The 22,773-nt window shown below is 45.7% G+C and overlaps 1 protein-coding gene across 1 annotated transcript in view; it reads right to left on the bottom strand.

Moving 5' to 3' along the window:
- Positions 1-22,773, bottom strand: part of WSCD2 (WSC domain containing 2) — a 144,941-nt gene that overhangs the window by 11,829 nt on the left and 110,339 nt on the right. The window contains exons 5-7 of the mRNA XM_021008043.2: positions 14,112-14,237; positions 9,005-9,178; positions 6,169-6,333 (exon numbers count right to left, since the gene is read on the bottom strand). Coding sequence (XP_020863702.1) covers positions 6,169-6,333; positions 9,005-9,178; positions 14,112-14,237 — 465 coding nt within the window. The remainder of the gene's footprint in view (positions 1-6,168; positions 6,334-9,004; positions 9,179-14,111; positions 14,238-22,773) is intronic.

Here is a 22,773-nt window from a genome sequence, read left to right as displayed (position 1 = left end):
GTCTCAGGTGATGGGGAGCTCACTACTTCCCAAGGGTCTTCTTGATAGTATGTTTTTCCTTATAAAGAGCCTCTAATTCCCTCTTTGTGTTTTCCCCCATTGCTCCTGGTCTTTCCCTCTGGGGATAAGTAGGACAAGCTTCACCCCTCCTCCACATGGCAGTCCTGGGCATACTTGAAGACACACCTCTTACATTCTTCCCGAGTTTTTTCTTCTCTGTGTTCCCCTCCCTCAACCCAACCTCATGAGGCATGCACTTGAGGCATTTCCCCATCCTGGCTGTCCTTTCCTGGATGTTCTTCCCTCACCAGTCAATCATTGTCCTTCCTGAAATATAGTGCCTGGAGAGGATTCAGTATCCCAATTGCCCTACGGGACTAGGGACCTTGCTTCAAGCCAGGGGCCCAATACAACCGTCTGGACAATGGGGCTGGGCTCTGATAAGCAGAAGGCTTTGGATCAAAAGATTTCCTGCTTGTCTGCCTTAGGCATCAATGCTGTTTGGAGTGCTGGTTGCAGCAGTAGGGCTGGCTTTGACATCACTGCATCCTTGCCACTGCCATCCCTCCAGGAGTTTTGGAGACAGACAAATAGTGCTTGTTCCTAACATAACATTAATGTAGTAAATTACTCTTATGTGTCAGTCAGGGTGAAAGAAAGCCAGCTCCCAGGCTTTTTCAGATCATGGCAGGGGGAGTTCTGTTATTCACCTAGCAGCCAGCAAGAGGTCCCTTCTATCTCTCCTTGGGGGTCTGCCCAGTGGGCATCTTGTTTTTCTGAGACCTTGGTCTCAGCAGAACTAAGATCTTAGCATGGCATTCAGTGTCTTGTGTATAAGTGGGAAGGAGAAAAAGAGAGATGAAAGAGAAGGAAGAGAGAATGAGAAAGGGGTGGGAGAGAAGGAAGTGAGAGAGAAAATGAAAAAGAGGAAGAAAGAAACAAAGAATAGTGAAGGGAAGAGAGGAGAGAGAAGAGAAGAGGGATGAAGGAAGAGGAAGGAGAGAAAGAGATAGGAAAGAATGAGAAAGGAAGAGTCCAGGGAAGGGAAGGTGGAGGGATTAGAAAGAAGGAAGATGAAGGGGGGGGGACTGAAGAAGGAAAGAACAGATGGAGAGTGACAGAAAGAGAACAGAGAATCTCTCTTCCCTTCCCCTCTCCTCTTCTCCCCTCTTTCTTCCTCTCCCCTCTTCTTCACTTCTCTCCTCTCCCCTCCCTCCCCTCTTCCCTCCCCTCCCCTCCCCTCCCCTCCCCTCCTCTCCTCTCCTGTCCTCTCCTCTCCTGTCCTCTCCTCTCCTGTCCTCTCCTCTCCTGTCCTCTCCTCTCCTGTCCTCTCCTCTCCTCTTCTCTCTCTCTCTCTCTCTCTCTCTCTCTCTCTCTCTCTCTCTCTCTCTCTCTCTCTCTCTCCCTCTCCCTCTCCTCCTCCTCCTCCTCCTCGAAAAGATGGAGAGTAAGAGAGAAAGGGAGAGAGAAGAGGGGGGAGATGGTGAGAGAGTACACCCTCTTACCTCCATTAAGTGGATGTGTATGGTGCAAGGAACACTAAAAAATTGGGAGATTTGCTTCTATTCTCTGACCTTCCATTAACTTTCAGTGTAATTCTTGGCCAAGTGATCTTCCCATTCTCAACCCTGGTTTCCTCATCTTTACAACGAAAGGGTGGAACTAGGTGACTTCAAAAGACAGTTCACGAGAATTCTCCCTTTATAAGCCAATGGCAACCCAGAAAGTGATTCTTCAGCTATCTTTCTACCATGACACTAACCACCTCCCTGCTCCAAGCTCCCTGGCTTTCTACCTCTCACTGAGTAATAATCAAATCCACACTACCATCCCAGAAAGAACACGGCTGCCAGTGGATGGATGGCTTCACTCCCTCTTCCTGTAACTTCCCGGATCAAACCCCTCTTCTCTGGCCGCTGCTTCCCTATAGGGACTGCTTTCCTCAGTTAGGACCTGAGCTCCTGGCACTCAAGGCCTAGCTTACTTTTCTTTGACTCCTCAACGTTTATTTTAGCATAGTGCCAAGCACACGGTAAGCACTTAATAGATTTCTTTTAGGGGAGGCAGTTGGGGTTAAGTGACTTGCCCAGAGTCACACAGCTAGTGAGTGTTATGTGTCTGAGATTGGATTTGAACTCAGATCCTTCTGACTCCAGGGCCGGTGCTCTATCCACTGTCCCACCCTAGCTGCCCCAATACATTTCTTTGTTCATTAATTCATTCATTGATTCAAAAGTTCCTTTCAGGTCTAGCATTCTGTAATTCTATCCCATATTTAGGTTTGTAGAGGGTGGAAGGAGGAGAGATAAGCATATATGCATATATATATATATGTGTATATATATATACATATATATGTATATATATACATACATATATATGTATATATATATATACACACACACACATACACACACATACATACATACAAACAGTATATATACATGTATGTATGTGTGTGTGTGTGTGTGTGTGTGTGTACATTCTGTATGTTTTATGTGTCAGGCACTGTGTCAAGTATTTTATAAATATTATTTCGTTTCATCCTTGTAGAAGATGGACCAAGGGACGGGCTTGATGGAGGTATGAGGAGAGAAGGAATGTATTTCCTCCATTCCCTGGTGTGTCCTGACAAGACCACAGATTCCAGAATGAAAAAAGGCAATAAATAAATAAACAAATAAATACATACATACATACATACATACATACATACATACATACATACATAAACAGATAAATAAATAAATAAATGAATAAATGAATAAATAAATAAATAAATGAAGGACAGTGGAGCGAGATGTCCCCAGACTCTTCAAGGTAGGAGGGAAACAGGTGGTGACATGAGGACATGAGCTTCCTGGGCATTCATCCTGGCAATCTGACTCCAAGCTGGAGGATTTTCCAATGTAGAATTCTATCCTGGAGGAGTAGGTGCCAAATACTCCACCAGTAACTGGCAGCAGGGAGTGGGACAGCTGGGCATGAACAGAGCTGCCCTGGCTTCTTAATACGCTGTAGGTCCCACCCCTGGGCTTGGCTCGACAGCGCCCCCTGCCTGTCTGCCCGATCGGAAGCAGAGCTCCGAGTAGCACATTAAAGTTCTACTCTGGGTTTTTTCACTGGGGAGATGAGCAGATACTGATTGTTATGATGGTGGCTTTCTTTCACCAGGATCTGGCAACAAGGCAGTGTTGAATACTTGGGCACAACAGTCCTTAATAACTACACCCATCCCAGCCCCTGAAGAAGGGCCTGTAAAAATCATTTCATGAAAACAGTTTTATTAAGTGCACTAACTGTGACCAGCCCACAAAGATCAGTCCTTTTTCTGGTGGGCATTAAATGATGGAATGCTCCTGTCACTGACCACAGTTTAAAATGGGACAATGTCTGGAAGAGGAACTATTTTTAAGATTTATTTAAAGTTATCTGTTACTTAAAATTATTTTTTAATTTAAAATTTTAAAATTAAAATTTTGTTAAAATTTCAAAGAGAAACCCATACATAATAACAATGCTGTCACCAGCTCCCTAGCCTAGTCTTGTTCAATTTCCTACCACCAGGTACCTTTTAGACTGGCATCTCAAACTCAACTTGACCTAAAATTATCTTCTTCCTCAAACCCACCCTGGGCAGCTAGGTGGTGCAGTAGATAGAGTGCCAGATTTGGAATCAGGAAGACCTGAGTTCAAATCTGGCACTAGCTGTGTGACTCAGGGCAGTCACATAACTCTGTTGGCCTCAGTTTCCTCATGTATAAAATGAGCTGGGGAAGGAAATAGCAAACCACTCAGTATCTTTGCCAAGAAAACCCCAAATAGGGTCACAAAGAATTGGACACAACTGAAAAATGACTGAACAACAATAACAAACCCACCCATCTTCTAAAATCCCTAATCCTCTCAGTCACCTGGGCTCCCAAGCTCAGTAACATCCTTGACTCCTCACTCACACTCACCCCATTTATGCCATCTGTTGTCAAAACTGTCACCTTTTCCCCCTTTAGAATCTCTGTCCCATGTCTCCTCTTCACTCTGGGGCCTTCTCCAGTCTTCCTGATTGATATCTGGCCACTGGACCCAGCTGGCTCTGGAGGAGAAGGTGAGGCTGGTGACCTTGCACCGCCCTCCCTTACTTCAATCCGGTTCCCTTGCGAGTCCTGGCATCACCTCCCTGATGCCATGGCCCTCTTTGAAGGACAAATAACAGTCTCTTCACTTACACAACCACCCCCTCAGGTCACACTTCCAGCACTTCTTTCCAGAACCATCACACCAAGCTCCTACTCAGTCTCCCTGCATCAAGTTTCTTCTCACAACCATCCATCCTCCTCCTTGGCCACCATGATGATTTCCTCTCTGTCATACTATAGAAATATCCTCTATCACCCAGAGATGTAAAAATAGGTTTCTAAATACCCTGCCAGTCACCAGTTCTATGCAAGCCAGTACCACAAAGTGCCTGCTGGTGATAGGGGACTTATGATTAGAGGGGGTGCCCCACCTGGCCCAAGAGGGAATTCTCAACATCCCAGCTGAGCATGTGGGGGCCCCAGACCCAGGCACTAGAAGGAGGGATGGCTGTGCTATCAGAGGTTCCCACTTCTCTTATTGCAAGTAGAGTCCAAGGAGGGGAAAGTGAAACTTCATCTTAGTTGTACCCTGAAAAATCAATTTTCAGCATCCACTGTCTACCTAAATTTTGTGTAGACATGTGACTTTGCAAGAGTCATCTTCAGTAATTCCAAATCCCTAGCCAGGCTCCCTAGCTGTACTCAGCAGAGGCAGCATAGCAGAGCCTGGACAAGTCACTTGTTCCGAGTTTTAGTTTCTTCATCTATAAAACAGGGATGTTGTTAATAGCACCAACCTCACAAGGTTGTTGCAAGGATCCTCTGAGATAATATACAGAAAGTGTCCTGCAAACCCTATAGCCCTGCATGTTAGAAGCTGTTATCGATGTCATCGTTATAATTGCATTTACAACTCCTCTCCCCTCATCTCCCAATCTCAGGTGGAAAGCCATTTGCTACTCTCAAAGCGCTATACAAGTAGCAGCTGGGGGTGTTTTTGATGCTGTTGCTACTATTGCAATCTGTATAATTGAGAATGATAATAATAACAGCTTCATCATTGACCTCATGGGCTTTCTGTGAGAATCCATTAACGATAAACAATATTGATAATGGCACTTTTGAATTTGTTATCGCATCTGAGCCTTATGAGCCCTGTGAGGTAGGTAAAGATAGGGACTGGATCTGGGATTTCCTGTTTATGAGGAAGTTCCAGGTACAGAAACTCCCTCTACTAATGCAGGCTGGAACCTTCTCTGTGACTGAGAGCCTCACAGAGCATCCTCAAACACTGAGCTCAATTACCTGGCCAGATCACATAGCCAGTATGTGTCAGGGGCAGGACTTGAACTCTGCTTTTGAGGTGGACTCTCTACTCACTGTTGCCTCTCCTGAGCTAGGTACTATAGGCATTATTGTCCCTAGTTCTAGTTCTCTCTGTGATTTGATTGCAAGGAACTCTCAGTGTGGGAGTTTCCTCTGCCAGCATAGGACACCAGCTGCTCTGCACCCAACATTGTCTTAGAGCGTTGTCTGTGGTACCAAGAATAAAGTGACTTGCCCAGGGCCATAAAGACAATGTGTGCTACAATGCCACGTTGCTTGTTCTCCCCAATTTACAGATGAGAAATTCAAAGTCCAGAGAAGTGAGGGGGTATATCTGTGGTCTCACAGATCCTAACCCTCCAGCACTCTGTCCACTAAAAGCAACCTGCCTCTATCCTTGCTGAGCAAATCCAATAATGGAAAGTAGTTTGCTAACTCTAAGATATATGGAAATGTGAAAAATCACTATTACTATTAGATTCTAAGCCCTCTGGGCAGAGATGGTGCCTCTACCTGGTCCCCAATAGTGCTTTGGTTTGGACTTTGCCTACAGCCAGAGCTTGGTCCGTGATGTCTCTCATGAACATGGAAAGGTTCCAGTTGAAATTCCATGCCTCTCCAAGCGATATCTCAGTCTTCCTTGACCTTACCCGCACCTCCATCAACATGGCTGCCTTCTGGCAGAACCTCCCATCCTTTTCATCTTTCATCCCCTTCTCCACTACCCCCAACCTAGTGAAAGACCCTTCGAAATGGCCAGTCTCACCTTTGTTATAGAGGGAGCCATCAAAGTAGTAGCTACCCGTGTAGAAGCCAGTGGCAAGCTCAATGAGGTGCCGGGCCCATGTGTTGCCTGCACCCGGGAAACTGGCCAGGGCAATGAGCTCTTTGGACTGCCCTGGGAGGAACCGCCTGTCCATGCAGCGGTTGTCTGCAAAGAGAGCACAGGCAGAGACTTGGGTCAGTGGAGAAGGTTGACACTGAAGACCGAGGCAGAGAGGTTGGGAAAGGGGGATGGGAGGTAACAGAGCACCGGATCTTTGAAAGTGGATGGTCCATTATCTGGAAAGAAAGGGAATAGATGGAGAAGACATTAAATGAGGAGTCAGAAGAGCAGGATCATTTTAGTCCTGGAATAGCTGCAGACTAGCTGTGTCACACTGGACAAGACACTTCATCTCATTGGGATTGCTTCCTTAGATCCCAAAGGAAGATGTTGGAGTAGGTGATCTCTAAGATCTGTTACAATTCTGAGACACTGTACTCTATGCTCTAAAATCCCTCCTAGCTCTGACACCCCCTGTTCTAAGGCCCCTCCCAGCTCTGACATTCTGTTTCAAGACCCCTCCCACCTCTGACATTCCCTGTTCTAAGGCCCCTCCCAGTTCTGACATTCTGTTTCAAGACCCCTCCCACCTCTGACATTCCCTGTTCTAAGGCCCCTCCCAGCTCTGACATTCCCTGTTTTAAGACCCCTCCCATCTCTGACATCTTCTCTTCCAAGGCCCCTCAGTTCTGACATTTTACACTGAAGGTCTATGAAGCCACTTGGGTGATGCATTATCAGAAGAGGGGAGGGAAAGAAAGAGACTTTGTAAGCAGCCCCATGGGAACCCACGGACACACTAAGAAAAGTCAGCCAAGAAGAGAAAACAAAGCTATGCTCCCTCCCCCACAGCTGTTGGTGGCAGACAGGCCAAGTCCCTGCCAAGCCTGACTGGCTCCTCCATATAGGAGGAGGGAGAGGAGAGAGCTTCAGACTCAGGGCAGGCTGTACAACAAGGCACACCTGGGGTCAGGAGGAGTGGGAAGGCAGGAGGAAGGATGTCGGACATCTGGTAAACATAGGCGTGGGCTGGCCTCTGTCCAGTGGCTTACAGAGTGAGTCTATGAACCAAAAGAAGCCTGGCTCTTGTCCAGCCTCTGCCATGGACTACTTATGAGACCTTGGGCAAATCATTGTAACCCATCTGTACCTCATCTCTGCATCTGTCAAATGGGTATCATTCATCCCACTCTGCCCACTTTATGGATCCAATGAGAGAATGGATGGTAGAAGTCCTTTTAAAGTTGGGATCAGAAATGTAATTAGGTCACAAGCTAGTGAACTTTCAATGGGGGACTTATACCCAGGTAATCTGACAATACACGGGCTAGACACACTGGATGTGCTAGATGGCTTCTGAGATTCTTTCCAGCTTTAAATCTATGGTCCTTTGGGATAATATTTTTATTGTGATTTCATGGTATGGGGAACTTCTGGTTTGGAAGTAACAGCCCCTTTCCTAATGCAAACTCGGAACTACCCTAGGATTTCAAGCCTCAGAGAGCTGTTCACTGAGACCTTGCCATCAACCCTGCTGCTTCCTCAGCAGGTTCTCAAGTCTTTCTAGACTCCCTGAAGTGGAACCCTCCTCAACATGCCATCTCCCCCATTTCAGTGTGGGCTCCTTGAGCATAGAGATTATCTTATTGTTCCTATTTCAAAGCTTATCAAAGTGCTGGGTACATTTGTTGTTGCCGAGTCATTTTTCAGTTATGTCTAACTCTGTGACCTCATTTGGGGTTTTCTTGGCGGAGACGCTGGAGTATTTGCCATTTCCTTCTCCAGTTCATTTTACAGATGAGGAAACTGAGGCAAATACCATTAAGTGACTTGCCCAGGGTCACACAGCTACTAAGTATCTTAGGTTGGATTTGAACCGAGGAAGATGAGCCTTTCTGGCTCCAAGCCCGGGGCTCCATCCACTATGCCACCTAGCTGGGCACATAGTGAGAGCTTAATAAATGCTTTTTTATTCATTCATTCACAGTTGCCTAGCTGGTTTGTCTAGGATAGGATTCTAGAGGGAAGGACCCACAGTGGCTGTCTAGTCTGACTCCCTCATTTTGCAAATTAGGAAACTGAGGCCCAGAGAGATTGAGAGACTTAAAGATGATTCAGATCAGAATCTGAACACAGATCTACTGACTTCAGACACGGCGACCTTTCTGCTGCACCAGGTGTCCGAGGGGGACCTGAGGAGGTTCTCCATCACAGTACCACGCTGCCCCTTATTACTGTTAATGTTGTTGTTGTTAACTTATCCCCCAATATCTGCAGGCAGTTGAGGCAGAGCTGGGAGGCAAACAGGCAGATTTGGGCATAATGATAAGAAAAGCTTTCTAGCAATGAGATCTGTCCAAAGTTGAAGGGTTGCCTCTGGAGGTAGTGAGTTCCCCGTCATAAAATTTAATTCAGTTCCACAAGCATTTATTAAGCACTTTCTATGTGCCGGGCACCAGGAATAGAGAAACAAAAAGGAGGCAGTCTCTTCCCTCAAGGAGGCAGGGCAGGTGGGTGGGAACAACAGAAGTGTATAAATACAAATGTATAGAAAGTATATACAATGTAATTTGGTGCTTGGAAAGAACGAGAAGTAAGAAGCCTCATGAAGTACCTACAATTTGATTTGCCAGGCTCTGTGCTAAGCAAGCACTCTGCAAAGATGATCTCGCTTGCCCGTGAAGCCAGGGTGACGGGGGCAGGCTCTGCGGCACTTGCTGCCTGCTGGGCTGGGCAGACAGGAGGGCGGCCCTCGAGGGCCAGAGGCCAGGCCTACCTTGCACTTGCGTCTGGTACACGATGAAATAATTGGTCGTCCCACAGCTCTCATACTCTTCGCCACCACATTTCTGGGCACAGAGCTGCTCATCTTCCTGATCGTGAAGGCGGAAGCGAGTATTGGGGAAACCACAGTGGCAGGCCTTCCCCCCCCAGGGCTGCCAGGGGGGTACTCCTGGAGGAGGAAAGAGCATCAGTGAAGGTTGGCTTGGGTCCTGGACACAGCAGGACAGTGGTGGGCAGTGCCAGGTCCTGTAGGCTCTTTGCACCACCAAGCCAGAGCTGGATTCAGAAATCTCACTCCTGACACTTAGAAGCTGTGTGACCTTGGGGACCTTAACCTTCCTCATCTATGGAATAAGGTTACTAGTGCCCATGGTACCCACCTTAGGGCAGGTGTGGGGCTCCAGGAGATAATGGACCAAAAGCAGTCTGTAAATCCTCATGTTAATGTCATTAGTATTTTTATTATCACTGTCATCTCATCTTATGGAGGGATAAGCTGCCCTCTTGGCTAGCTTTAATAGATTTAAAACAGAACTAAAACTTTGAGGACATCATCTATTTAATGTTTTGGGGGGGTTGACATAGGGGGATACAATTTTTTTGTGGTTGAATAAAAGTACTAGAACTTAAGTTCATTTTAATGGGCTTGCTTCTTAGTATTTTTATTAGCATTTTAAAAATAAATATCAGTTATAATTATTAATATTAGTAGTAATAGTAATTAATAGGTATAGGAATAGTAAAACTATAAATGAGGCAGCTTGGCATCATGAACAAAGAGTCAGCCTTAGAGTCAAGAAGACCTAGGTTCCAGTCCTGTCTCTGATTCACAGGGCTGTGGGCCCTCAGTAGGTCCCAGAACCTCTCAGTGCCTCTAGGCAGAGATGGATGGACCAGGACTAGGACTTCCTTTCCTCTCCTACTGCAGGTCAGCTCCTTCTCTGCATCAGAACAGAGGCTGATCCAGAGACACATGGGCCTCCCTCACTGTTCCCCATGTTTGACCTACCATGTCTCCTGCCTCTGGGCAGGAGGTCTCCTCCGCTGGAAGGCAATCCTTTCTCACCTCCATCTCTCAGACTCCTAGTACCCCTCAAGGCTCAGCCTCACCATCTGTCCTATTGCTACTCACTGTAACCATTGGGCATTACTGTTTGCCTGCTGCCCCAGCACCTGGCACATGGTAGGCACTTACTAAAGGCATAATTAGCTTGATGCACACTAAAGACTCCTGAACTTTACCATCTCCCCTAAAGTTGAACCCTCCTAAATGTCTCACTTCTGTTTTTGTATTTACAGTGGTACTTAGCACAAGGCTTGCATGGTTTCCTCCCTCCTTCCTCCCTTCCTTCTCTCTCTCCTCCCTCTTTTTTTCCTTCCTTCCTTCCTTCCTTCCTTCCTTCCTTCCTTCCTTCCTTCCTTCCTTCCTTCCTTCCTTCCTTCCTTCATCTCTTCCTCTCTTCTTCTTCTCTCCTCTCTATTTTCTTGTTCCTCTCTCCCTCTTCCTCCCTTCTTTCTCTTTCCTTCCTTCTCTCCCTCCCTCCTTCCTTCCTTCCTCTGTCTCTTCCTCCCTTCCTCTCTCCCTCTGTCCCTCCCTCCTTTCTTCTCTCCCTTCCTTCCTCCCTTCCTCTTTTCCTTCCTTCCTCTCTTCCTCCATCCCTTCCTCTCTCCCTTCCTTCCTTCCTTCCTTCCCACATATCCATTCACATATGCACACATCTGCTGCTCTGTTCTTCTTTCCAGCAACAACTGACTACTGTGCAAATTTGTCCCTGGGAGGCAGGTCACTAAAAGCCCAGGGACTGCATCTTCCATGACCTCATTCGGGATATTAATGCACAGAGTTATGAGGGAACATTCTGGGACTGACAGGCAATTTCCCAGCCGGGCCTCCGTGGTAGCAGGTTAATCAGGGGCCCCACTTTATTTACACCTTGAGCAGCTAGCCTCCAGAGGGAGCAGCCACACTACCTGGAGCTGGGTGCCCAGTCATGGCTCAGGTTTAATTGCTGGGGACAGGCAGGAAGGGTGACATTTCTGGGTGCTTAGGGCTGTTCCTTTAGGGACAGCCCAATCTTAGTGGCAGCAATGTTTAATGGGCAGTACTGGACTTGGAGCTGGGTGAGACCCTGACATTTACTAGCTAGGTGAATTTGGGCAAAGAATTGTACATCTGAGCCTCAGTTTCCCCATCTGTAAAATGGAGATAATAATGACTCTGGTAATTCTGGGGCTCAAATAACCTAATGGATACAAAGTAATGGGAAAATATTAAAGCATGATATAAATGGCAGTTGTTGGGTTTTGTTTTTTTTTTTTAACTTGGAAAGCCAGTATGTTTAAGTGGCAAACTTGGCATCAGGGAGACTTGGGCTCACATTTACCCTGGACTTTTGCCAACTGTGTGACTATATAAATCACCTAACCTCTGAGCCTGAGAGATAATAATTATCTGTAGATTCTACATCTAAGACTCGAATAAGATCATGTCTGTAGAGTGTTCTGAAAGCTTAGTGCACTAGAGAAAGACTGATCGAGGTTCACTCATCTTGAAGCTTCTTTCTAGCTCTAAAGTCTATGATCCTTTGATTCCAATACTCTAAGACCTCCACACATTTGTTCAAGCTGTGCCATATGCCTGGAATGCCCTCCCTCCCTTTCTTCATCCTTTAAAGATCCATCCTTTAAAGTCCAACTGAAGGGTAAAGACTGTCCCCCTCAGTCCTCACATAGCACTGTATTTTACAGCTGTCCTTAAGGAACTTATCATGGCATAATATATTCTAGCCACCTACAGTGGTATCTCATTCCCCTACCACATTATAATTTCCAAGGCAGGATCGTGTCTTTTTTCTAAACTTCATATCTCTCCCAGGGCCCAGAACAATGTTCTACACATAGATAGTGTCTAAATAATGCTCATCATACTTTGCTGCATTTCTTTGCCTGTGCAGATATGATACATTGTCTTGCCTGTGTTGGCTGGTGCTAGAAGGGGCTTCATGGGGTGGGGGTGCAGGTAGGAAGCACCTTGGATTTAGGGGAGTCAGGGGATCTGAGTTCACTTACTAACCATGCTGCAAAGTCACCTTGTGACTGTGGGCAAGTCACTTCAACTCTGAGCCAATTTTCTTATCCATAAAATGGGCATAATGATATTTGTGGCACCCATGTCATGGGATAGTTTTGCCTGAAATAATAATGTCTAGACTCCAGAGCTTCAGTCTTTTCTCCCTTCATACTTTGACCATCCTAAGTTCTATCTTCTAAGGACCTGGCTACATGTTTGGGTTTGATGTAATAGAGAGTGTCCATTAAGGGCTCCATGGCAGAACAGAGAAAGCCCTATCCCAAGAGTCAGGAGACCTAGGTCCTAAATATGATTCTGTGGCTGATGGAACCTTAGAAAAGTGACTTCCATTTTCTCAGCTCAGTTTCCTCATCTGTATTAAAATGAGGCTGGTGGACAGATAATGTGGTCTAAATGGAAGGTCTTTCTCAACTCTGATCTTCTTGGTTATAGTTTAACACTCTGTTCTAAGGCCCCTCTCAGCTCTGACATCCCCTGTCCTGAGGCCCCTCCCAGCCCTGACATTCCATGTTTTAACAGCTCTTTGAGCTATGAAATATTAAATACCAAGCTCCCTCCTGGCTCTGATATTATAAGTCCTATATAACATCCAACCTTACCCTCTTCTCCCCACCTCTGCCCTCCACCCCCAGGATTTCTTTGTTTCTTGGGGAAGAAGAATTTGCAAGGGATTGACATTTAATTCATTCTAGGGAAGGGGAGACAGTTTCTAGACAGGAGGAAATCAATAGCCGCTTTGAGGGAGGAATTGTAGAAGGAGGTCTGGCTTTGGATCCAGAAGATCTCGGTTTGAATCCTGGCTTATGATACTTACTGGCTGGAGGAGCTTGGGGAAGTGATTGCTTCTCTAGGCTTTAGGTCTCTAGTATAAAAGGGAATGGGACAACATAGCTTCTCTATTCCCTTCCAGCTTCAAATCAGTGAGTCGAGGACCCTAGCTGTGCGTCCTTCAGCAAATCACTTTATTTCTCTGGGCCTCAGTTCTTCATCTGTAAAATGAGGGGATTGGACCAGATGGTACTTGAGGCCTCTTCTAGTTCTCAGTCTATGAACTTATAACTTAACCCCTCAGTCTTTGGTTTCCTCTTCTGTAAAATGAGGGTGTTAGATGAGGTAACCTCTGAGTTCCCTTTCAGCTATAGATACGTGCTCTTGTGATTTATGCTTTTTGGCCTCAGTTTCCTTTTCTGTAAAAATAAGGGGGTAGTATAAAAGGACTCTGAAATACCCTCCAGTTCTATATTTAGGACCTCTGCTAACTTTGACTTATGTGCCTGCTTCTGTGATGGGCATCTTGGAGATTGGAGAAAATTTTAAGACCTAGATCCTGCCCAGCAGAAGCTCACAGTCCAGCTGAAAAGCCAGGAGCATACATCTAATCTCCTTGTCCCTAACTTCCAAGACCAAAGTTCCCCTACCTGGGCACCACTTCCTTACTGCTGTGGCTTCCCCTAAGAGAATTCAAGCTCCTTGAGGCCAGGAACTAGCTTATTTTGTCCCAGTGCTTCCCACAGTATTTTTTCATGCTTTTTCATTCATTCATTCGTTCATACATACATACATACATACATACACTTTCCACCTATTTATATGCAAGGAGGTCAAATCAGTCAATACTTAAAGAAATTAATTCAGGCTAGTCACTGGAAGGTCAAATACTGAAGCTGAAGCTTAACTACTAATGAGAAGACAGGACTCATGGGAAAAAACCCTGGTGTTTGGAAAGATTGAAGACAAAAGGAAAAGGGGACTGCAGAGGATGAGATGGATAGATAGTGTCGTGCGAAACAATGATCATGAACTTTGACAGACTTCAAGAGATAGTGGAGGAGAGAAGAGCCAGGTGTGCTATGGTCCATGGGGTCAATGAAGGAGTGTACAACAAAAATACATAGAAGAGCATCCATCCCCCCCCCAACCATGGACAGCCACCACAGGATGGACACACACACACACACACACACTCCCCTCACCCCCATTAGCTCCAGCTTGGATATTACTGGCCCACTCACTTTCTCTGTGCAGAGGTCGACACATTTGTCCACCGACATGTTCAACATCATGGCTGTCACAGGTAAAGCCAAGGAGAGGTTGTCAGGCCTGTGGAAGCAGCCTCGGAATATGGCACTGCCATCTGCAGGATCAAAGGGAGAGAATAATTAACCCCTGGGGGTCAGAAAGGAAGGGTGAGTTAGTCAAAAAGCTTCTACAAGACTTGGCACAGAAAGGCTAACCACCTTGCCCAAAGTCACACAGCAAATCCTTAGCAAAAGCTGAAATGAAACTGCTGGCGGGATCCATCCTGAAGCCCCGGTTCTACTATTTTACTGCAGAAGCACTGAATGCCAGAACCAGACATCATCTTTCAGTTCAGTTCCTCTCATGCCCTCTCAGTCCCTCAGTCAATAAACATTTATTAAACACCTCCTATGTGTCAGGCACAGGTGGGCAAACTGAAACCCAGAGAGAGCTAATAGCTTATTTAAGACCTCAGCAAGTCAGTTGCAAAGCTGTGGCAAGAACCGAGGTGTCCTGATTATCTAATAATACTCTCAGTTGATTTTTCTATGATTTTTTAGGCTTACACATGTATTACTCTCCATAGCCCTGTGAGGGAGGAAGTAGAAACAGTATTCTGTCCATTTTCCCCCAGAAAGGAGATGTAGCTTGTCCCACGTGGAAAGTAGAAGAGTGAGATTTGATCTCTGTCAGGGCTACAGAGACCAGAGGGTCCATTGTTAGTGCTGAATTAGATAGAGCCCAGTGACGCTGTTGGGGGAGGGCTGGGGGGGGATTTGATGAGCACCTGGATTCTCTGGTTCTTTGTGCTCCCCTCCAAAGGAGCCTAGCCCCTCCTCTCCAGCAGCTGCAGTTCCCCATTCATGGAGACAATGCCCACCATTGTCTGTTGGCAGGATCTCAGCTGCCCAGAGGGAAGCACAAAGCTGTGGATGTAGCCCAGGGCCCCTTCTCTCTGGGAGTGAGCTTTGGGCTCAGCCTTGCCTGTGGGGGTTGGGGGAGGCAGGGAGGGAGGAAGGCAGAGATCTGGCTCAGGAAAGACCTCTCAGGCCCAGCTCCTGCCTTGGGACTTGGAGCAAGTCAGCACTCTTCTCTGAGACAACATGGTTCTCATGTTTTCTGTTCTAAGGCCCCTCCCAGCCCTGACATTCCCTCTTCTAAGACCCTTCTCAGCTCTGACATTCCCTGTTCTAAGGCCTCTCCCAGTTGTGACATCCCCTGTTCTAACCCCCTCCCAGTTTAGTATGGAGAAGCCTCAGGGTAGGTAATAGCTATCTACATCTAACCATTTACAAGGCTGACTCCTAGAAGAGGGATGAGGCTGATTTGGCCCAGGGGGCAGAACAAAGAACAACAGATAGAAAGGGCAGAGACAAATTGAGCTTTGTGGGGGGTGGGGTGGGATGGGTGGAGACAGACAATCTAAGAACCCAGGTGGAGAGGGAGACTCTGAGGGGTAGTAAGTGCTCTGCCTACACATGGATCATAATCTTAACAGCACCATAAACCTCTGGGGCACATGGGTCTCCTTCCAAGGGGGGAATACAATGTGGAGAAAAAAAAAAGAGGGCCGTGCTGGAGCAGAGAAGACCTGGCTTTCCATTGTAGCCCTGCCACCAAAACCCATGGGCTTTGGGGGCAGCTGCCTCCTCCCTCTGAGCTTCTGTTTCCTCATCTGTAAAATGTGGGGGTGGGGCTCCTATGGTCCCCTCCAGATCTAGACCTATGAAGTTGTGACCTCACCTTCTAATTTGACAGATAAGAAAGTGGCTCAGTCAAAAAACATTTATTAAGTACCTACTATGTGCTAGGCACCATGTTAAGGTAACATAAACAAAACATATACATAAGGTAACATACAAAAAAGAAAGATGGTTAGGTCCCATGGAAGTGATGTGACTTGTCAGAGCCACTCAGTTAGAAAGGGTCAGTCTATAGTCTAGGACTAGATAAACAAGATGTCAGGTAGGTTGGTTATATACTGCCTTCACAATTCTTTCTCCATTTAGAGTCAGTGGCCACTGAGGTCCCTTCCTGCCATGTGATTTCTTGGTTCTGTGATTGCCAGATCCCATGATGATTTTGCCAGAAACCCTCTCAAAGGCCTCCCAAGATGGGAAGGATGGGTGTAGGGGTGGGGTGGTGATTGGAGGAGATAAAGTCCCAGTGACCTGGATTCCATAAATGTCAATACTGCATTTGCTGCATGGCTGGGACAGCACTTGGCCCTGGCTGTATGAGAGCTAGAGGGGACCAGAGCTGCTGCTCTTTGATTTGGGGTGACTGCTGAGCTGGAGAATGGGACAGCTGAGATCCACCTGGTGGGACCTGAGAAATCCTATCATCTCATTTGTTGGGAATTCACAATGACTGCTCCCATGTCACCGAGGCACAGCATCAAGGTGAGAAGGGGAAGAGTACTCTTTGGTATGAAGACAGCAGCCAGCCCCCTGGGTAATTAGGCTGGACTCTGCTGTGTTAAAGAATTCACTGGGGAATGAACCAGGCCATGGAACTGTGGCTTATTAAAGGCTACCTATAATCAGAGACGAATTAAATTAGCCCAATGATCCAGAGATAATGCGAACTCTCTATTTTTAGTGACTAGCAAAGAAACCTGCAGCATAGAGGCATTTTTAACTGCCTCCCAGCTATCCACGTCTGAAGTCATCCCCAGGAACAGGGCAGGGGACTGGAAACTGGTGAATTTCACTGTAGGAGGGAGTCAGTCACTCAGTCATTCAACTAGGGCTTGCCATGTGCCAAGTATTGTGCTAAGGGAATATAAAGAAAGGCAAAAATTGTCTCTGATCTTAAGGCACTCACAGTCTAATGGGGGAGAGACAACATATATATATATAGCTTTTAGGCAATTGGGGTTAAGTGACTTGCCCAGGGTCACACAGCTAGTAAGGGTCAAGTGTTTGGTCTGAGGCCGGATTTGAACTCAGGTCCTCCTGACTTCAGGGCCGGTGCTCTATCCACTGTGCCACCCAGCTGCCCCGAGAGACAACATATAAACAATGAGGCACATACAACACGTATGTATACAATGGCTGGTAGAGGCAGTTAGGTGGTACAGTAGATAGATCACTGGGCCCTGGAGTCAGGAGGACTTGAGTTCAAATCTGGCCCTCAGACACATATTTTCTAGCTGTGTGACTCTGCACAAGTCACTTAACCCCAATCGCCTCACCAAAAAAAAAATAAAATAAAAGGAAATGGTAGGTAATCTCAGAGCAAAGGCACTCATCGGGAAGGGGAAGGAAGGGTTTGGAGGGGGGAGAGGGAGATAGGGACCAGGAAAGGCCTTCAGAAAGTGGGGTTGTCTTGAAGGAAGCCAGGGAAGCCAGAAAGCAGAGGTGAGGAGGGAGAGCATTCCAGGTGTGGGGGAGTCATCCATACCAAGCATGGTGGTTAGAGAACCATGCACTTAGAGTACTTTAGAAACACCAGCTTTACTATGAATAGCATAGAATGGAAGCAGGTGGGACAGTGGAGGGAACACTGTCCCTGGAGTTCAGACATGCCCTCAGACACTTACTACCTGTATGACCCTGGGTGAGTCATTTAATTATTGTCTGCCTCAGTTGCCTCCTATGTAAAATAAGGATAAGAATTGCCTCTACCTGCCAGGGCAGTTGCGAGGGTCAAATGACATGATATCTGTGAAATGCTTTGCAAACCCTTAAGTACTATATAAACACTTGCTATTGCGTGGATAGACAGCTAGCTTTGGAGGCTGCTGTGGGATCAAGTCATGCTGCTGACACATATCAACTGTGGAAACCTCCAGGTCACTTTCTAAGACTCTAAGAGAAATGCAGCTGAGGTGCACCAATGGAGGAGGGGATTTCCACACCAGGAGCTCGCTGTCAATCATTCAATTCAACAAGCATTTATGAAGCGCCTACAGTGTGCCAGCCATAATGCAGTCACTGGGATACAAGGCCAAAACAAAACAATCCCTGCCCTCCAGGAGCTTACATTCCATGGAGGAGAAGACAAATGAAATCACAGAGACTGATTCCTGATGAGACGGTAGGTTGGGTCAAAAGCAAAGACTCCAACAAAGAAACAAAAACTGTGACTTAGGTAATAGAAGTATATGTTGCCCCAGAAAACTCTTCAAGACTGTTACTGGATGAGTGAATGACTGCAGTGATGGAGGGAAAGTTCCTCACATCAGTAAAATCACTCTGTCTGTCTGTCTGTCTCTCCTTTTCTCTCTCCCTTCCTCTCTTTGTCTCCATCCTTCCATCTGTCTGTCTGTCTACCTATCTACTTTCACATACACACCCATACAGACAGCCAGCCTCAATGTCAAGAAGACCTGGACAATTGTCTTATTGCTAACATATTCGATCTATGTGACCCTGTTAACTCTCTTAAAACTAGCAAAACCGATGCCATTCTGCATTGATCAAGGGAGCCTGGGAGTTCCCTCTACCAATGAAATTACAGGTCCAGATACCACCTTTCCCCTCCTTACCAAAAGATTTAATTGAATTGGAGTGCAGCTTTCCAATGAAGAAATCATAACAATTTGCACTCATATGAAAAAGTGCTCCAAATCATTGTTGATTAGAGAAATGCAAGTTAAAACAACTTTGAGATATCATTCTACACCTATCAGATTGGCTAAAATGATGGAAGGGGAAGGTGACAAATGTTGGAGGGCATGTGGAAAAATTGGACACTAATTCACTGTTGGTGGAATTGTGAACTGATCCAACTATTTTGGAGACCAATCTGGAATTATGCCCAAAGAGTTATTGAAGTACTTATGCCCTTTGACCCAATAACACCACTTCTAGGTCTATTTCCAAAGACGATTAGGGGAAAAGGAAAAGAACCTATATGTTCTAAAATGGTTATGGCAGCTCTCTATGTGGTGGCAAAGAACTGGAAATTTCAGGGATGCCCATCAACTGGAGAATGGCTGAGCAAGTTGTGGAATATGTTTGTGATGAACTATGACTGTGCTGTAAGAAATGATGAGCTCAGTGATCTTAGAAAAACCACGCATGAAATAATGGAGAATAAAATGAACACACCCAAGAGCACATTGTATGCAGTAACAGCAATGTCGTTTGAAGAATAACTGAGTATTATGAATATTCAAATCAACTACAAAGGACCTATGAAGAAAGACACTATCTGCATCCAGAGAAAGAACTAATAAATAAAGTATGTATAGAATAATTTTACATATGTATACATACAGCTATTTGTGTCTAATCTCTAGGGCGAAGTGAGGTGAGGGAAGAAAAAAAGAAATTTACATAATAATTTTGTTGTATATTTAAAAGAAATAGCAAGTTGTGCATAGTAGATTTGCAGTTTCATGTGCAGTCATCTTTCTTTTTCATTATACTATGTTATAGAAATGCTTGTTTTATTCCATAAATTAAAAATAAAATACCTTTTAAAAAATATTCAGTTGAACACAAGATGATTACTGAAGTGCCTTCTCTGAGTGAGGTAGCATGAATATACAGCTGGACTTGGAGTCAAGAGCCCCTAGGCTCCATAAGAGCCTCTCTACATAGACTGGCTTGACCATGTGACCGTAGACAACTCTCTTCATTCACCAGCAACCCAGATAACACTCTAAGGCTCTAAGTTACAGGTTGGAAGCACATTTCTATTGCTAGAGGGAGCTTCCTTCCTGAGGGTTCCTGGTAGCCATTAAGTCACAGATCTGGTCAGAAACAATGAACCCTCAGATGACTTTTGTTGCCTATTATGTCTGGGGTTTTTTGGGTGGTGGGGGGAAGAGAGGGCTGGAAGGGAAGAGGAAAACATTTTTTGTGCTCCTCCCTATCCAAAGTATTAGACTCAGAGAATACAAGTGGGAGGAATGGACAGAGAATTGTAGGGAGTAGAGAAGAGGACAGAGCCTTTGGGGACACCCAAGGTCAGTGGGCACAACCTGGATGAAGATCCAGCAAAGAAGCCTGAGAAAGAATGGTCACACAAGTAGGAGGAGAACCAGGAAAGAGCTCAGGAAAGAGTCACAAAAACCTAGAGAGAAGAAAGCATCAAGGGGAAGAGGGGGGTTGATTCTCCCAATCTATAGTTGGGTGCAGTAAGGCTTCTTAGAAACAGCCTGATCATCTCCTGCAGCTCGGAGGGGAATTGGGATATGGTAAAGATGTGTGTCTCCCCGCTAGGACTAGCCCTCCTCTCTTAACATGGGCTTCTAGGCTGTGAGAGTATTGACAGTGATCCACAGAAGCAGAAGAGGTGTCCTTTATAGGATTACCTCTGTCACAGTGATTTTCTACTCATTTCAGGAATAGGGAAGTCATCCTGTGAGGAAAAGAGGGCTCTAGAAAACGTTATGATTTTAAGGGATTGGGTAAGAAATTTATTTGGCTGTCAAACACAGATGAAAAGACTTTTAACCTTTTTGCCAAGCTCCCTATCTACCGGGTAACTGAAGTCCTCACAAAGTCAACATTTCTCCTACCAAATGCCTGCAACTCTGCCATGTGTATGTATACGTTTGTGTACAAAGTCAACATTTCTCATGCCAAATGCTGACAACTGTGCATGTGTTCACGTGTGTACGTATAGCATCTAAAAGCCACACACTCTGACTAATGTCAAGATTTACTTGGACAAGGAGTCTGGCTAACATCAGAAACACACAGTCACCTTCCAGCTAGCCCCACTTACCTCATTCATAATCTTGCTATTTCTACTTTCTATGCACAACATCCTGGTTTAAAAGGAATATCCTGGGTAACTAACCACTGAATTTCAGTTAGAAGGGACCTGAGAGAAGCCTAATTCCATTGTTCATCAGAAGATGTAAGTATGGCTCAGAACAGGAAGTGACTTGCCCATGGTCACACAACCAGATAATAGTAGAACTGCCTGCCACCTTATTTCCTCTCCTGCCAACTCCAAGGATATGAATGGTTCAGGATCAGAAGGTGTCAGCCATGCTCTGTGAGGGCTGAGGCTGGACTCTCTGGGGGACAGGCTGTCCCCTGTCTTGGTGTAACTGAATCCAAATGGGACAAACCATTACCTGTCCTCCCCACCCCTAATCAATTAAACTTACCCTGGGTACCATAATTCCTAGCTATGGCTCTGCCAATGAGACTCAGAGTGGCTAAAAACAGGAATTCTCTCTACGATATCCCTGACAAATGGTTATCTTTTCCTTGCCTGAAAACTTCCAGGGATGGAGAACTCCCTAGTCCGTGAGACAGCTCATCCTGCTTTTGGATGCCTCTAATTATTAGGAAGTTTTTCTCTCCTTCAAGCTGAAACCTGCCTTCCTACATCCTCCCTGCCCTGCTCCTATTTCTGTCCTCTGGAGCTCAAGGTCACACAGTGAGGAAGTAGTGGTGCTGAGACTGAAAGCCCAGTTGGATGACTTGTTTCTCCTCATCTGAGCCTCTCTCTTTCTTGTTAAGGGTTCTGTTTTTGGTCCTGGACTTTGAGGTTAAATTCAGTTCACACTTCAGCCTTTTCATCTTTCTTACCCTGGGTGGCCGTTCTTTTTTGAAGGGCCCAGCAAGGGCCTCCCAGAAGAATGGGACAAACACTTGCCCAGGTTTGCCTTTTAGCACAAAGGAACAGTGCACTATTTTAGGACCAAAGCATCCCTAACTCCTCTGCTGGCGTGGGAGATTATTTTTTTCTCTGGCACACATACAAATGATACTGTTTAAAAACAAACAAACAAACCATCAGAACCACGGAGGCATTGAGCTAAGAAGAAATTCTCATGTGAGAATTCTACGGCATTGTTAGCGTTTATCTTGGAGCCAACAGGACCCCTGGTATGTCCCCCCCTGCAGAAAAGAGCAAGAGTCTTGAAGAGGCAGAGTCTGGCTCAGGTAACCTTTCTGCTTCCCTTTCATTGATTGGGCGACAGAAGAAGCCCTCATTGGCTTAGATGCTTCAAACATCTCATACCAAACACGGGCAATGATGCACATGCTTCATCTAAGAGGCAAGCTCTGGCTAATGTCCAGATGTACCAAACAACCTCAGGATTGGCCAGGGAGTCTGGTTAATGACACACAGGGAGTCAACTCAAGTCTAGCCACATGGGTCATGTCCATAATGGAGGAGTGGTTGTGTCTGCTTTAGATGAAGAAGGCTCTGGGTTTAAACCCTTTGAGGTAAGACAGGTAGCGTGGGAGAGAGGAAGAACTACAGTTTGGGGACAGGGTCAAAGCCCTGGGTTCAAAGTTCACATTTGTTACTTACCAACTATGTGATCTTGGGGGAAATCATTTAACTTTTCCTTCTCTGTAAGATGAAGGAGGCAGCATGTGACAATAAGAAGATTACAGTTTGGGGGGGTCAAAGGGCTTGAGTTCAAAGCCCATGTCTATCACCATCTGTGTGATCCTCAGGGAAGTCATTTAACCTTCATGGGTCTCAGTTTCTTTCTCTGTAAAATGAGAGTCTGACTGATGTTTAAGGTTACTTCTAGTGCTGAGTTCATGACCTTCTACAATCCTCTGACCCATAGGAATCCTTCAGAACAAACAAACATTGTATTTGAAGAGGCAATCTCATATAGGGGAAAGAAAACTTGGAGACCATTTGGAGATTGAAAAAAACTGAGTTTCAATTCTCACTCTACTGCTTACTAGCTGTGATCTTCAGGAGGTCATTTC

Source organism: Phascolarctos cinereus, unplaced genomic scaffold, assembly GCF_003287225.1.
Source record: "Phascolarctos cinereus isolate Bilbo 61053 unplaced genomic scaffold, phaCin_HiC Scaffold_4;HRSCAF=312, whole genome shotgun sequence".
NCBI classification, from domain to species: Eukaryota; Metazoa; Chordata; class Mammalia; order Diprotodontia; family Phascolarctidae; genus Phascolarctos; species Phascolarctos cinereus.
Note: the sequence above shows the minus strand (reverse complement) of the source record. Positions and strands in the feature narration are given on the sequence as shown.